This window comes from Phaethon aethereus, assembly GCF_964289735.1.
Source record: "Phaethon aethereus genome assembly, chromosome: 3".
Taxonomy (NCBI): domain Eukaryota; kingdom Metazoa; phylum Chordata; class Aves; order Phaethontiformes; family Phaethontidae; genus Phaethon; species Phaethon aethereus.
In genome coordinates this window covers 21,386,314-21,403,920 of record NC_138576.1, presented here as the reverse complement: position 1 = coordinate 21,403,920, position 17,607 = coordinate 21,386,314, and the positions used below count along the sequence as shown (strand labels likewise).

The window sequence follows — 17,607 nt, the reverse complement described above, 5'->3', positions numbered from 1 at the left end:
GACCAACAGAAATGTGTCTATAGAGTGAAATTTTTGATGCTAAGACAGACACCCCTACTGCATCCATTGTGCAATAGGAGCGGGTTTCCTTCAGAAAAGCTTTGCTTTGTTTTCCTGAACTGAACGTATCCCTGGACCACATCCTTCACTTAATTTGAAAAGAATCCATGCTGTTCAAGACCATACCACAACTCATAACAATGTACCGTGAGTGGGGACAACTGGGAGATTCACTTCAAATGGGCACTGCTGATCCAGAGCATAGGCACACCTTGAGTGATTAACAGATACACAGCGTGGATGAACGAGGTTCCAGGATCCAGGAGAGAGCCCAGGAGGTAGAGTATTTGGCAGTGTAGGTGTACTTTTAGCTAACTATGAGCCACCATACACCACCGTGGTTGTTGATCTGGAAAGTCTTGCAGTCAGGGGTAAAACCAGACAAGCAGAATAAAGGCAGAAATAAAAAAGGAAATGAGCGCGCATACAGTGGTACTGTGTTCCCACAGGCTCATGGGGTTGCCACCATGACGGTAATCACTCAAGACTATGAACTGAACGCAGTGTTGCAAGAGGTCAGTGCAGGCTAATTGCACACAGTCGGGAAACATTCCTTTTAGTCCTGAGCTCAGTCCCAGCGTGCCTGCAAAGACACTGACCTTCATCTCCATTCAACACATAAACGGGTCCTAGACACGTAGGTGCTCTGCCGATTTTTGCAATGCAGGGCAATTTCAAACAAACCACCTAAAGCCCCTCTTTGTCTTTGCCTTGAAAGGGACTGGATTGCTCATAGCCGCTCAGCTGGGACAGGACCTGTGCTCAGTCAGGGGATCTATGTTTTCTCAGCCTCAGGCTACCTGTACTCCGAGTGGTTTACAAGTCAAAGCAAAGATACTAGAGACCTAGTGCTTGCATTAGGCAAAAAACTAACCTGTTCTTGTGGACATGCATAAGTTATTTTATGGAATAATTCAGACTAGGAAAAAGAAAAATAAAACCACAGAGAAAAACCAGTAAGTGCCACTGGGTAATGCAGCAAAATACACACTTTGAGGATATTATTGATAACATATTATAATATGCTGATTACTAGGGCAGTTTATTTCTAAAACTACACCCAGAAAACATATCTTCTTTATAATGACACCCCTTTTTTAAATGATCTTTATTCCTCATGGACTTCTTTCCTTATGGTCATTATTGATGAAGTCTTTACGTAAACATTTGTCTGCAGTGGTTATCCTGGTTGCCACCCACATTTCTGAAATCAAGTTGTAACTTGACTATGCATATTTTGGGTGGAATGACCTTCATTACCAATTTAAAATAAAAGGTTCAGCTTCTCTGTTTAGAACTTCAAGTTGGAGGCAATGTCTCATCTATGGATTAGATTTGATGGCTTTCTGAGCAGAGTGGAGGCTGACATAAATTGCAGATCCTTAATTACCCCTCACATTGTAGGTATTAACTCTGGCTCTGCTTTCTAAAAGGCTGGGCATTGAGCATTTCCGGTGCTTAGAAGCTGGCTAGCTCAATTCGCATAATATTAGCTCTATTTTTTCCAAACTGCAAGAAAGATGTTTCATAGAATCATAGAAATATTGATTAGAAGGGACCTCTTACCCAGACCAAGCTCCTGCTTGAAGCAAGGCTGTCTCCAGCACTGGATCAGCTCAGCTGTTTCCCTGCCTAGCGGGCTTGAAAACCTCCAAAGACTGAGTCTTCTCAGCCTTTCTAGATAAGCTGTTCCAGTGCTGCACTGGCCTCCTGGTGAGAAAGCGTTTCCTAACATCCAATCTGAACCTTCCAAGAAGCAATTTGTGGCTATTCCCCTTGTTATAGGGTCTGGCATTGCAGAGAATTTGGCTCCGTAGTCTTTCCTTGGGATATTCCAAGATTTTACATTAAAAAAAGTCTCTGAATAGTAAATTGTCAAGTTTCTCAACTGTTCCCAGTGCAAAAGTGCTAAATAACACCTTTCATTGGGCTCTGCATTTTGAAATAAAACCAAATAAGGACAAGTATGAGTATTTAAATCCGAGCATTAGGCTATTAAATGAAAACAGATTTACTTAACCATTCAAGTTTCCCTAAAAGCCAGGTTTCTGTGGATTTTGTAGGGCTCAGCAGCAAGCTCTGGTTGTGAACAGAATTTCCAGTATCACAGAAAGTTGCCTGATTTTGTGTTCATTAATTTGTATTAGTATGCTTTAATGCCAAGTTTTGGTAAACTTTAGATGATTGAACTTAACTATTACAAATCCTAGTGAAAAGTAGTCAGGCAATTCTCACACATCAGATTTCATATATTCCTAGTATTATGCTCAATATGCTTGCATACGCATCTAATCAGAGAACCAAATTAACTTGGGTTGCTCTTATAAAACACAAGCCTTCAAAGAATTTTGAATAAGTTTTTGTGGTAAACTATTCATCACAAACTATTTACTCAGCTCTAATAATGAGTAACAAGCTTCTTTTACTATCAAATGTTACAGTACTCCACAAAGTTTGCAGTCTTTGGTCTTATAAATACTTGCCTAGTTCACAGTCAGAGTTAAAGTTTTCAGAAGTTACAATAAATACTCAATTATAAACATCAAAAACAATATAATAAGCAAAAATATTTCCTCTAGATATTCAGTGTAGTTTTTGGCTATGTCTCAAGTCGCAAAAGTTCTCCCAAAATGCTATCATTACTTCCAAATGCTTCAGTCCTATGTTTCAAGCTTATCCACATACATATCTACACACATTAGTTGTATATGCTCCAGCTAGACTTCATGAATTTGAACTTGGAATTCAATAACTAAAAGGTAGAAATATTGAACCTCGTATTTTTCTGCTATTTATAAAAAGCAGCAAAAACTGTATTTCTCATTACATCAGATCGGTGTTAAGGGAAACAGTTAACTTAGTTTGATATGCACTTAAAGAATGAGTGGCAAATACTTCTTTGAATACTATTGTGGTACATGCAGAAACCTTGGTTTGTAAAGTATACAAATACTTCTTGTTTCATCATCTTTTCTCCTTGCCAAAGCACGCTGACAATAAATGGTTTTACTTAAAGAAACATAAACAAAATACTGATTATTTTTAATACATAACAGAAAAGTCTGTTCTGCTATGAAACAATGGTTTTAATGAATTAACACACAGGGAGTTAATAAACAGGATGTATTATGCACTTCCATTATACCAAATTTGACCAGTAGAATCTGAATATAATTTTTTCCCTAATACGTCAACGTGACGAAAAATAAAAACACTCTATTCGGAGAGCCCAAACAAATCGAGTTACACCACAACGTAGCAACATGCAAACCAAGGACTGAATTTGGCAAACATATATTTGGTAAAGTTTTGCAAAGCCAAATACTCCACTGATTTCAATGTAATGGTTCTGCAGTTGGGACCCAGACTCGGAAAATAAATGTCTCTTGAAGTATAATGACTTGAGAATGCAAATACACTTCAACACAAAAAAATAAGGAAAGAGTACTGACTTGTTCCATTCAGGTCAACCATTAGACCATCTTGTACATGATCTTGAATAAGCTGTAATGTCCTTTCAAATATTTCCCCAGCTCTTGCTTGCTCAACAGTGTATGGATCCCTTGGGTATCGAAATAAGGCTAGCAAATCATTCGGAGAACGAGGACGACTGATAGATAATTTGAAAAAAATAGTAAGTGTACACAGGAGTTACAAAATAACAGTACTACATAAATCATGTAAACGTTCAGCAACATGATTAGTACATACCTTCGTTACTCATCTCAAAATGGAAGGCAAACAAAAAAAATATTTAATAAAATAATGAAACATTAAACATTTAGTAGCAATTAAACATTTAGTAGCCTTTTAATACACATTATCTCAGTGGAAAAAATGCTGCAGCAAACAGAGATCTCAACAGAAGTGTTTAAACAATATGAATCCTTACGTGTTGAACTGTTAGTATTCCCAGAACTAACCAGATATTAACAATGCCATTATAATAAGAAAATGGCTTCTTGCTTAATAAATGTTCCATTATTTCTAGCATACACAAAATTAATTTTGACTTCACGATATAAAAAAAAACAGGATACCTGTCAAACAGATGTGTACGTGTTGAATTTATTGCTCTGTCAACAGTGGCAATTGCTTCCACAATTGATGTTTGTACAAAAGGATCTCCATTTCGGCTGACATTAGGGACTACAGAAAGAGGAATTCACGTTATTGCAAAAATGGCCACACACAAAAAGATACTTCTATAAAACAGAGTCTAGACACGACATCATTTCAGTTTTACAAAGTAAACCCCTGTTCTTTAAGCATTAGTTCGTCCAAATATAAAATTCTTAACCATTTTGGAATTCTATCAAAGCATATTACAGTAGAGCAAAACTCATTTAAAACAAAAGTTAATGTAAGTTTAAAAGTCATCTTGCTTATAATTCCAAATCAAAATAAAGTGAAGATAAATGCATACAGTGTTTAACTGTCTATTAATTAGTCCCACAATTTCAAGTAAAAATAACCGAAGAAAAAATTATTATTAAGGGTTTTCTTCTGGTGTGGTTTATTATAAGCTTTCAGGTGTTGATATGGAAAGCTTGACCTATATCCACTGAAATCAATGCAAGTATTCCCTTTAATTTCAATTAGTACTGAGTTAGTACTGAATTCAATGTAAGAATTTAAAGCGTTTACAGGAATGTGTTACAAGTGGAAAATACTGACCGATTTAGTTTGCCTTTTAGAATACATGCATCACATGAGATTAATAAAAGAGATTTCACAAAAAAATGAATAAAACACACCCAAAAAATCCCTACAGAATTTTATATATTCCCAAATACCTACAGCAATTTAACATAGTTCCTCTCCTGAGCTTAGTCTAGTAAGCAATACACATTGATTTTAAAGAGATATGTTTTATTTGTTTTGATCACTACTTTGTTTTCTACTGTAAAAGTATCTATCTTTTTAATACTACATTAAAAATCACATGCTTTAAAGGTATTTAATGACTCTGCATAATACTGGAAACTCACTAATGCATAGGTCCATTCATCTGCCTTTTTATACAGTACTCAGTTGCAGCTGGATGTTTGTACAACGTATCTAAGGCTAATAACCTTCCTTTCAGACTAAACCAAGAACTACCAGGGGCAGCAACTAGCAGTTTCCAGAGTGTGTTTAGATTGGAAAAATCACACAGGAAGAAAGGTAAAGTAGGGAAAAGTCCAAAGAAAATACACCAGAATAAAATCAGCAGATGTACAAAATCAGCTGACATAAAAAACATTGTTTGCAAGCTTTTCATTACACTTCTTTTTTTTTCTTTTCTAGGCAATATTTCATTATTCCTTCATAATTGGCAGTTTAGGCTGTGTCTATACGAATTTCAGAGTCTAGACCTGGGTAATCAAACTTAACCATCTATACTGTCAAATAAAACAGCCCCCGGCACTCTAAAGCTGTAGCTGAAGCCCCTTTCTCTGCCCTGAGGCCAGCTGCCTTGGGCTACAGACAACATACTCCCAGCATCCAAAACGGGGTGACCACTTCCACAGTCCCTGATCCATCCTGATTGCCAACGGTCCTCCTTGCTTGGCAGCTGCATTTTCATGGCAACCGTACAGAAATATTTTCAGAGAAACTACTTATTTTAAGGAGAAATATCATTTACAGCTTTGATACCCTTGTTTTAGTATTTCAGAGAGTGCTTGTGCGGCATGAACCATCTTAACACTGCAATATCGCAGACTGTAAAAATCCAGTGGCCAGTTACCTTCCCTAGTGCTGTCTACGATAGGTGTAATCTTGGTGTTCATTTTAGATATGTGTTTTGCAGAGCTATCTTTCTGATTAATGGGCTGAGTCATAAACCTTGGTCAGATGTTAACTATATTGTACTTTTTTTTTTGTTTGGACTATTTGCTGCCAGTGGTTCACCTTTTACAGTGATAAATATTAAAAGTTAAAGCTCCCTGAAAGCCTTTCACACAATAACTTTTTTGGGATGGGGAGGGGGGTGAAGAAAAATAGCAAATTTTCTAAGCAACGAAAATATAATCCACACACATCCTGCCTTAAATTTAATGCAGAAATTCTTACAGAACAACAGAAAAGGACAGAAGAAAATGGCAAAAGAAAAGTATCTTTAAAATATTCTCAAACATGGCCAACAAAACTTGCCCCTCAGTTTCTATACACTTGCCTTTATACTGTCTCAATGTTGAGAAAATACTTTTATGCATTAGGAACATTCATAAAACATTAACTTTGTTTAAAAGAAATGTTGACATGCAAGTTTTTAGGGATTTCTGGCTACACCATTGTTAATACTATCCAGAGAGCAAGTAGCCCGTATTTCTGATCTGTCTGCTTGTCCTTGCTTCTCTGACAGCTTCATTTTTATAGCAACCATAGAGAAACCGTATCTGATATCCCACTAGTTTTAAGGAGAAACATCATTTACAATTTCATACTGAATGCAGACTAATCAAGGGTAGTTTCACTAATTTTAGTTTTATTAATGTTACAGTTTACGAGAAAAACAACCACATTACAATTAAATACTGCAGATCGGCTAACATCAAGTTTTGTAGTTTGCCAATTTCAGCAGATGAGAATAAGCAGCTGACCCTTGCACTAGGTGAATGAAACTGGTTTCCACTGGGGCTATAGTTCACCGTTTCATTTTTCAGAGCTCTTATAGATTTGAGAAAATCAATAATTTTGGCTAATCTTTTTTTTTTTAAATGAAAAACTTTTTTTAATGCATCTGCAGAGTAACCAAGATTAACTGATCTTTATGGACTTTCTTTTATTTGCAGACTTCATATATGTAGATGAAACCTTATTATTGAATGATTCCCAGTCCTGCAATTTTTCTCTCAGAAATCATATTTACAGATTGAAGAAATATTATTTTTTATAAAGAAGAGAATAGATTGATAGTCTACTAAAAGTAACTTAAGCCAGGGAACATAATAATTTTATTGAAACCATGTGATTGGTATCATGCTAATCAAAACATTAGAAAAATCACTGATACATATTTATGGATTTAGCAAACAAAATAGAGAACATCAGACATAACACTGGGAAAAAATATTCAATGTGTTAAAGAAATCACTGCTCAAGACTCATTTTTCAATGATACAAAAATATCGTGTCATATTTTCTACCAAAAGACAAAAAAACACAGTTTCCTTAATATTTTCCATCAAAAAGAGTCTGAAAAATCAGCAGTTTTACTCAATAAGTCAGAAAAGCATTAGGGTCAATCTGTGTAACAAAGTTATTTCCTTAGTCTCTTTGGCTGCTTTATTACCAATTATTACATGTTAATAATTGATAACTACTATTTGGCATTATTACTTACAAATAATTAGAATAAGTTCAAATATTCTCCTTTTCTTTCTGTTTTCTCCTTTAGCTTCTTAAGATTGTTATGACTTTCCTGAATTCTTTCACCGTGGTTGAAGCCTAATTTTCAACCAAGGGCTGTTAAGTGTCACTTTAAAGATGCCACAGGACTGTTTGTCAAGTTATTCCTAAAGATTATACTGTGTATTCGACTAGCAAATTCTAATAGGTCCAAATAATATCTCAAGAGGAAAGTAGTATGACTAACTGGAGCACAAAGCATTGTTTGTTTTGAAGCTTAGCTCTTAGAGACATTTTGACTGACATATTCCCATCCTACTCACATCTGTGCAGATAGTTGCCTGAATTAAATGAAGAAAAAATAAAAAATAAAAAAAGAGGATTATGGGAGAAGTAGAAAAGTATGAATAAAAGAAGGAATTTAACATTCGATTAACTTTTTTGCATCTTACAAATCAAGCAATTAGAACGAGTAATCTAACTCATATCTCTGATTCATAGACCTTACCGTTAACACTAAGCACCATACTAACAGAGGAGTATCCTATGGTATTCCGGGCAACACATTCATATCGACCTTCATCAGCTGTTCCAACATCGCGAATGGTAAGAAATCCCTCCGGACTAACATGAAATTTTCCACTCTCAGTTACCTGTACTCCATCCTGCAGCAAAGCACAATGTTAGTTATTCTAAACACTCTTTGTTTTAAAATGTGAATTTTTGTCTTCTTTTTCTCTTTTATTTTTACTTTTTATTTTATATTTCTATTTTATATGCCAAGATAATAGTCAAACAGATTAGATAAACTTCTATAAAAAACTCACACACTATTATGTTGACAGGAGGACTTGCATGTACAGTGTATTTATGTATTTACTCATTACTATAAAACAAAGTATTTTAGTAGTTACAGGTCCTCATCACATAAAATTTAAAAGATAAAAATAAGATAGCACCTCTTGAGAACATGTATATTTGATTTCACTCAAAATTAACCAACTAAAAAAGATCTCAAGAGCTTTATACATATCTATTCGTCATGTGCTATGCATTTAGAAGCTCTTTAAGGTACATCAAGGTACATTTTCTAATGCTCACTAATTGAAGAGAAGAATATATCAGGAAAACTGAAGATCAATATTAGCAACCCGTTAATTCACCAGTAACTCTGTTAATAGCTCTAACTAACAGTTTGATATAACAATTATTGCACTAATGGAAGTCAAAGCCACAGAGAGGTTACCAAAGAGTTACCAAAACACGTCCTGGTTGAAGTGTCAACCTAGCAGTATCAGAGGGCTCAGCAATACAATAATTTTTATTGGTTTATATCTATAATATCATTGAAAGTGTGAATATTAAAAGGATATTTGCACAGAATTGTCACTAAAATACATAGACCTTTTAAGGCCCACGGTATGAATTTTGGCTGGTCTGTATAATCATTTGTAAAACCATATATATATATATTTCTATACAGATATATATATAAAATTCAGGTTTGGTATCTATATACATGCTCTGTGTTAAAGAAGATTTGCTGATCAAACTTCAGGTAATGTTTTCAGACACTAGAGGAAGCAATAATTTGACAATGTGCACTTTAAATAGCTAGTTATGAAGAGGTTGGAAAGGCCACTGCCTTTCTGCAAAAACCAGACAAATATCTAGTACCTTATTCCACGTAATTACTGGCTCTGGCTCTCCTTGAGCACTGCATGGGATCTGCACGTTTGTGCCAACCTCCACTGTCATGTCACTGGGAACACTGGCAAATACAGGAGTCACTAAAAAAACAAATGATGCATTGACAAGGTATGAAATACCACTTGTGCAGTAGACAATCTGAAAAGAGGTCAGCAAGGTTTGGTTTTTTTCAGTTACCCAGCATTTCTTAATCTATAACCCTATTCTGTCTGCAAGTTTTTAGTTGCTCATTAGTTTGTTTTAGAGATAAAATTCCTTATTCCTGATGTCTGCTTCAGGCAGAGTTTTAAGTACTCTTAGCTTCTAACACAACAGGCTAGTAGTTGCCAAAAACACTTAATTTCCATACATAAAAAGCTCTGAAAAAAACTTCTGTGAATAGCTACATTTGAACAAAGTGACCAGAATTAATATCCCATCAACTTCTGAAAATTTTTTAAGTTTTAATTTTTTAAATAACAGCAACAGAGATTTCTTAGATGATAAAAGCAAAACTTTCCAGAACTCATTCAACTGTGATTCCCCCAGCCCGACTTGCTGAGGTGCTAAGCCTTCACAGAGCTCCTACCGCCCGACACCAACCTAGGCCTTAAAACATAAAAAAAACACCTTCCATATTAAGGACACGGGGTACACAGTTACCTAAATCGAGTGAGAACAAAATTAATGTATTTTTTAATCCTGATTTCCTTAAATGCAGATTGACATCCAGCACTCAGATATCATCATGAGGAGCACATCCAAGATAATGAAGTCATTAAGAATTGCATTTCTGCTGTAACACATCAGTATTTTGGGGAGACTGAGAGGGGGCTGTTCTTTACAGAGAATTATGTGGCCACAGAGCATACATTTTTACTACTAACCAAACCTGGCCCTGGTGTTAAGTTGTTTGTATGGAAATGGCTATCAAGGACCAGAAACCATTTCAAATAAGGCACCTAGAGGCAGGCGGCCAGCACTGGGAGGTAAGCGAGTCTGGATCTGTGGGTGTGAGCCATGTCATGCCAGCAAACAGACCTGAACCGTTAATCTGTATTCATTAATACAGATTTAGCCACAGTGACCACTGACCAGACATTCCTCAGATGAACAGTCCTTTTGTTAGAAGCCCAGAAGAAAAAGTTTTCCCTTCTTGCACAATTGAAAATAGCATTGCAGTGAATGTATAGAGAGCTCCAATATCAGGCTGCATATGCAGCCTTCAGTCTTGTACTTATTATCTTTTGGGGGCTGGATTTTGCAAGCTGAGTTACACAAAAATAACTTTATTAAACATCACTTAAGTTCAGTGAAGTTTAACACAGCTGGAAGACTATAAAACTTTCTAAAATTGAGTTTTGTTTTATGAAATTTTAGTCAACAATTTTATATAGGTGAAAAAAATCTCAATTTTGACAAATTGATCTCCCAGTACTACTCTCAACTAAGAAAAATTAACAGAATATTTTTCTGACAAACATCTAAGCTCAGGAAGACGTGTGAGCCCCTTTCACTAAAACACTGTTTGAAATGAGGTAACTAACAACAAATGCTTTGAATTAAATGTTTAATCTCCTTGAATTTAGTTAACCACCAAAGTACGTAATTAAATTAGAAATATTAATATGATTCTAATTAATCCTAGAAGTGGCTTACTTAGAGTTTACTTGAAGAGATGAAAAAGAAAAATTGAGCTTTTTTTTTTTTTTTTCCTGTGTCAGCTTATTTTAAGTATAAGGAATGACTTTTCATTCTGGTGTTGTAAAATAGAATGTTCTGTTTCTGGACATCAAAACATTATGTTAATAACACTATATAGTTAACTGCATAGAGTCTCATAAGAAACTAGCCTTTTCACAAACAAAATATTTTCCCAAGCATAGGAATACTGTCATCCTCAAAGGAAACCTCCATTCTTTACAAAAAAGAGTAAATCAGATAAACCTCTTTCACAGAAGACAGACTGTTATAAAGGAATGATACTCTGTACAAATACTGATAAGTATCCATGCATGTTATTTATTAAAAACCACTTGGAATCTAAAAGTAGATATACTCAGAAATAATGATCAGAAATGTGAAATGTTAGCAATACCCTCAACAGCAAGATTTTTAACTATCAAAAGATCAAGCCTCATTCTAACAAGCTTTTATCAAAAAAGGTCATGTTTAGTTGTAAGCTCATGTAGGCTCCAAGTGACTTTGAACAAAGTCTCTCTCACATGCTCAATTTATAGAAACTAATAAAACACCTTATAATTCAAAACCAGCAACTTAGAACCATTGTAAAATGCAGAAGTCCTGAAGAAAAACTCAAGCACTATTCAAGCTCTGTTTCAAAAGTTTTTTGAATTCTAAACAAAGATAAACTACTTCAGATTAACATTTCGTGCCATCCAAAATAATTAATTCTCAATCTTACATTTGAGGAAAAAAAAGGAAATCAAACACAGCACCGTGTATTTACTGTACGCTTTTTTCCCTGCCCGCCCCCCCCATCAGTTGTACATGGAGAACATACCTCTAGGCTGTACGGTCAGATATACAACAATTCGCTGAGATCCAATAATGTTGACAGCTTGGCATTCATACTGTCCCTGGTCATGCAGAGCAACCCTGGAAATCCTTAGAGTTCCAGAAGATAGAACTAAGTGTCTTCTGTCAACAGACAACTGGCCTCCTGAAACACAGAGCGACATCATTTGCTATTTGTAGCAGTGCAGAACAAAGTCCCTTTTGTGTCAGAAAACAGGAAATCTACATGATTTTAAATTTGATAATACATTGGAAAAAAGTAGTCTTTTTAAAAAAAATGTTTGAAACCTTTAGTTCTCAGAAGATAAACATGCAAGGCAAACAAAACATACATATGCACACAATCATAATCCTGATCTCTTCTTTGTTTGTGGTAGAAATAAATATTTTCATTTAAGGAGCATGATAAACATCCGAATGAGAAGGCATCCTAAGAAGAACACCAACAGGTATTACTGTTCATGTCATACTATTGCCATGTGTGTAAGACACAATCCATCTCATCTGCCTAGGCCATCTAAAGAATCCATAGAAAAACACATACAGCCCTGAAAAAATGGAATATGATGAAAATTAAATAAAAGGCACATCAGTCTCTCTACCCTATTCTTCCTTTCTGAGAATTTCATTTGACTGGAGCAATCTTGGCAGAGGAAGAAACAGGGACATTATCAGCACCAAAATTATCAAGAGTTTGTTAAAAACCTGCTTTACCTACCACAATTTAGAATTTCTGAAGTGTCGTTTTGCCTACTAGAGCTATTTCATATGATTCAGCTGGAATATTTACTTCTTGATACAAAATCCACTACAGTGTTTCTTCCCACTGGATTTGGCTTAATGCCTTTACGGCTACAACCTGATAAAACAGCCAGCAGAGTGCACCGGGTGTTCCTGTCAATGCGCATTAAGCGACAGAAATGCAGTTATACTGATGCCAGTTACAGGGTGGGCTGTTCTGGTTTCTGAAGGGAGCACATTGCATTTTCTAGCTAAAGCAGAGAGAGATGAGTCCTGTTTCCTTCAGAGACTGAAGGCATCTAAACAGATACATGCAATTCCTTTCAATGCATGAGTGATTCCAAAATGACAGCTAAACTATTCTAGTAATGTAAAAGTAAAAATGGAACGTGCTTACCTCCTTTAGTCCAGGCAATAACAGGCTGGGGATAGCCTTGCGCTTCACAAGGGAAGTCAACAGTTTGTCCCTCAATCACTGTTTTGTCTTGAGGAGTGACAGTAAACTGAGGTAGAGCTACAGAAGATAAAATAAACCGGTTAAAAACAAAAAACTGAAAAACGCACGACTGTCTCAAATTACGTACTGTTTCCTGTGTGACTTGAATAGCTCATATTGGCGGGAAAAGAGATGTTAATGGGACTCTTTTAGAATGTGAATGCTACAGGGCAGAGTTAGGGCAGCCACCTGTGCAACGGGAACATCTCCCTCACAACTTGGCCCTGGTGTCAGTGAAGGTCTCTGGGATCTACTGCCATAGATCCAAAATAAGAGGTACAGCAAGACTTCCAAAATCAAACCCAGATTGTTCCCTGGATTAAAAATACCTTCTTCTCTTTCTCTCAAAAAATCCTCAGCTAAATTGTGAAGGAAATGCAATGTAGTCAAAACCATCCTGAGCTGCTTGTTTTCTTCTTTACACAAACGGAAAACAGTGAGTGGAGTGTGGGACAATTTCTGCAGTAACATCATGGCATTAACAGCGTGAGAAGTAATTTGTTCAGTTCTCAAAACACAATCACCCGTTGGTGAATAATAAATTAACAAACCACACAGACAAGTTGTTTAAAAATTGAACTCATCAACAAAGCATTTGCAACCTAAACTGTTTGCCAACTAGAGATCTTAATGTAAGAACAGAAACAAACTTAAATGTAAAGGTTCCTCATAATGTCTTGCAAATAAAAGTTTCAGCGTGAAAACAATTGCAAAAAATATTCTCCATATATACAGGACGCTTTTGATATATTGTTCTTGAAATACTTTATATTCATACTATTGACAAACAGTACCAAAATTATTGTGATCACAGTAAGTTAGAGTACTTTTGACTTCTGTTTGGCAGAAAAGCTATGCTAACATCTCAACTGCCAGAGTGATAGTTTCCACGAAACTCAGCAGAAAATGTTCCCACATTGACGGAAGTGTCTACAAAAGAAAGGCAGCACAGAACTGTACTCGAAACTCCATTTCTAGTACTCCAGGCACAAATTCTAATCTCTGGGATTGCTGCCTGTTACCTGAAAAAATGTAATCCCCCACAAATTTGACACTGCATGTTTATTCCTACAGGCAAACAAAACATAATTAGAATTAACATTTTAAAACACCAATTATTAACTTCTGAGAATAATCAATGAAAAGACTTTCAGAGTATTAGTATATATCTTACTCTGAGTGAAATGTATAGCAGCTTTCCTATGGACTACACTAGAATAGTGTAATTAAAAAACTCTTATGGTTTTTGTTCAGCTCTGGCAATTCAGAAAAAAAGACAAAACCACACAATTTAAAGTAATATACACTTCCTAATATGTTTTACAGCATGTCACTCCTAGTTTAATGTTACTCACCTTGGACTATGATGTACGCAGTCGCATGGATATTATCTATGCTGTTAGTTGCAAAACAGGTATACTCGCCACTGTCCTCCTGCTTCACATTTTGTATGTAAAGTCCTCCTGACGGAGTTATCGTGACACGAGGGTCACTTGGTAAAGGGGTTCTGTCACCTTTGGTCCAGGTAATTCGCGGCTGAGGGTGCCCGGTTGCGCTGCACTCCAAGGTAACACTCTCTCCAACTAGCACTTCGGTATTTTGTGGGTGAATCACAAAACTTGGCCGGGCTGTGAGAAAAGAACAATGGCTAAATATGACTTTTAGCTCACATAGTGTTACTTTGGCTGAATATTGCAATAGTTTGGGGAATTTAGGGTTTTTTTTAATAGCTCTGTTCCAACATACTTCTAATCTTCGTGGAAACTTTGCCTTGCTTTAAGGCTAATTTAGCTGCAGACATTTATAAGTTTCAACAGATAAAAGTAAAAGCTCATATAATTGCACTGATATTTTTTCTTAACTCTCATGAAAACAATTTTCAAACATTTCCTTCTCATTTGCTGATGTTTATAAAAGTCTCTTCGAAGGCATAGACACTGAGACACAGAAAACAAACTGGCTAAAAAGTTCTGTAAGTGTACAAAAAGACAAAACCGATTAAGCTACTTTTTAGTAACCTTTCCCAACTACAGGTCTAAGTTGCAGTGACATTTTAAGTTTACCTGATGCTGAGTGTCGGAACAAATTTTCTCACAACCAAGTTTGGAATTTAAAAACATTACAGTCCTGGCCAGGAATTCAGTGCTTGCAAACACAAAGCACTGCCTAGACAGAGATTCAGGCTAAAAGGCTCCTGAGCAAGGACAGCTGCACTGGGTGTGCCCAAGTTTTCAGGAGTGGTCTCTTCAGCAGCTTCTGGTTTTCAGGAATCCAGAGAGAACATTATTGCACGGAGCAACATCGCAATGCAACAGCCTCTTTTCCTGTCCCTTTCGTACTTCTACAAACAGCTCATATGACTATCCATCAGAATTGTGTACTGCAATAAAGATTTTAATTAACTGGCTGATTTGCATTTTCCAGGGATATTATAACTTCATTATCTGGTTCTTAAGATGTCCAAGCACAAGAAATCTACATAGCAATAACAAACAACACCCAAAGTATCCTATTTTTAACAACTTTATTATCAAAACAATTCTCTATCTGAATGCAAAATTCAGACTAGATATTCTTTACCTGGTGACTCAAAGTATCTAAGAGTAACTTCCTGAGTTTTCACTTCTCCAGCCACATTTTTTGCCATGCACTGATAAATGCCTTGGTCTGTTTCTTGAGTATTCTGAATCATTAACGTGCCATCATCTAGCAAGTTTAGACGGGAATCTTCTTTCATACTGAGCTCATTACTGTGAAGAAAAGAATCTGCTGGAGTTAAACCTTTAAATCACTAGCACAGAAAACTTCCAAATAATAAAACCAAAAATATATTACTCAAAATAACTTAGGGAAAAAATAATGTACTGTGTAAGTAAAATAATAGAACTTTGAGTTTTTTCCTAAAGAGAACAAGAAGAGGAAAAAGAAAAAGTGAACCAATTTTGCTTATGCAAGTATTACATCTTCAAAATGAAAAGACAAAATACTTTTATGAGTAAAAGCTTACAGGGAAATAAAATTAACAAAATACATATATCTGGTCTCATTTTCTTTTAAGGCTGCTCTAACTAGCAAATCACTTTAAAATGTTTCTGCTGGAAGCAGATCATGTAAGTACAACACTTATTTTCTACTAGGAGAGGGGTTAGTTGCTATAAAACCATCTTTGTGCCAACCTCTGTGTGGATTGCTTGAGGAGCAGTAATGAACCTGATTGTAATTTGTACTGGCTTGAACAGAAGTTAAGATCAGGTCTTCAGGCTCTGTCATGGATAAATTTCTGTGATATTAACTAAGAATAGTTGCGGCTTATTAAAGAAACTGTTTCTCACTCCATCCCTCACTACATGATGAAGAAAGCACAGAGGAGGGATGAGATCTCACTCCCTATGTAGCAAACCCGGCCTGACCGCTGATCTATTTAACATACTGCTCAATAGGTCAATGGCTTTTGACTGAAATCTTGCCATATTCAACGACCTTGCAAAGAGCTTTGCTCTCATTCATGCAGCCAGGAAACAAGCCAGAGTCAATAATCCCACACCCCAAGCTCAAATTTCTTAAAACTCTTTCATATGTGTATTCTGAATGCATGTTTTCTTTGTTTATTATAAAAAGTACAGGAGCCAAAGAAAATTTTAACAAAATAATTATACCATGCAAGTTCAAGGCTCTGTTCTTGACATACTCCATAAATGCTGTACACTTGCTGCACGTGGGGTTCTCACTGTAGCACAACGCTACAGAACCAGGACTCTACATTGTTCTATTTTATCAGCAACTAACAAACCAAAATGGTTCATTTGCTAATATAAAATGGGAGGGAATGTATTCCCAGATCAGGTTCTCCATTTGTATAAGAGCATTATTAAGCCGAAGTCTGATTAAGCTATAGCAAACTCACAGTTCATGTGTCCATCATAAATCCACAGCAGTTTAAGAGGGGCAATGTGCTGCCACGTGGCTGGTTGAGCTGTGCTGTGCCCAGCACTGCTGGAGGGAGCCCCGCTCTGGCAGAGCTCGAGCAGCCACTCTGCAGCAGGCTGGTCCTTGAGCTACTGAAAGACGTATGTCCTTTATAAGCCCTTCCTTCCATCCCCTAAGCAGTGAGGAGAAGCAATGGAGCAGGTTGCCCAGAGAGCTTGTGCCACCTCCATCCTTGGAGACTTTTAAGACCCAACTAGATAAAGCAACCATGTATGATCCTGCTTGGAGCAGAAGGCTGCACTGGAGAACTCCCGAGGTCCCCTCCAACCTGAATTACCAATTCTGTGATAGAAGTACTTGCCTGCCCTCCATGTACTGGTCTGGGGAGCCTCAAAATTGATATGACTCCCCTCTCCTGGAATGGAGCTACACCTTGGAGGAATGCTGCCGCCAAGGGGCTGGGGGTCAGGGGAGACCTCCTCTGAAACCTAACTCTCATCCAGCTAGAGTCCTTTAAAAAAGTAGCTTTTGTTCTTCCTCAAAATGTAATGCAAACAGACCTGCGCAGAGTGTGTTAATACTAGCTAACCCCACAGACTGCAAGTGCATCATGTCCACCTTGGATTGCCTGGTACTTGCATATAAATGATTTACAGTTTCACAGGTGTGAGCACCTTTGCAGGTATAACTACAGTTCAAAATCTTACCAATAGTATTGTAGTCACAAATTAGTATTTTCTAAAGTTACCAGCTCTTAAGTCTTTAGAATTACTAATAAAACAGATCTGGGCCATTATTACTTCATATGCTTCTTTTAATTA

The 17,607-nt window shown here is 36.4% G+C and overlaps 1 protein-coding gene across 1 annotated transcript in view; it reads right to left on the bottom strand.

Annotated features, from left to right (window-relative positions):
* The window catches only part of PXDN (peroxidasin), a gene marked incomplete at both ends in the record, with an annotated part of 88,457 nt that overhangs the window by 21,632 nt on the left and 49,218 nt on the right, over window positions 1-17,607 (bottom strand). The window contains 8 exons of the mRNA XM_081997757.1: window positions 3,513-3,670; window positions 4,101-4,209; window positions 7,904-8,060; window positions 9,073-9,185; window positions 11,609-11,767; window positions 12,761-12,877; window positions 14,215-14,487; window positions 15,440-15,609. Of these exons, the coding sequence (XP_081853883.1) occupies window positions 3,513-3,670; window positions 4,101-4,209; window positions 7,904-8,060; window positions 9,073-9,185; window positions 11,609-11,767; window positions 12,761-12,877; window positions 14,215-14,487; window positions 15,440-15,609 (1,256 nt within the window). The remainder of the gene's footprint in view (window positions 1-3,512; window positions 3,671-4,100; window positions 4,210-7,903; window positions 8,061-9,072; window positions 9,186-11,608; window positions 11,768-12,760; window positions 12,878-14,214; window positions 14,488-15,439; window positions 15,610-17,607) is intronic.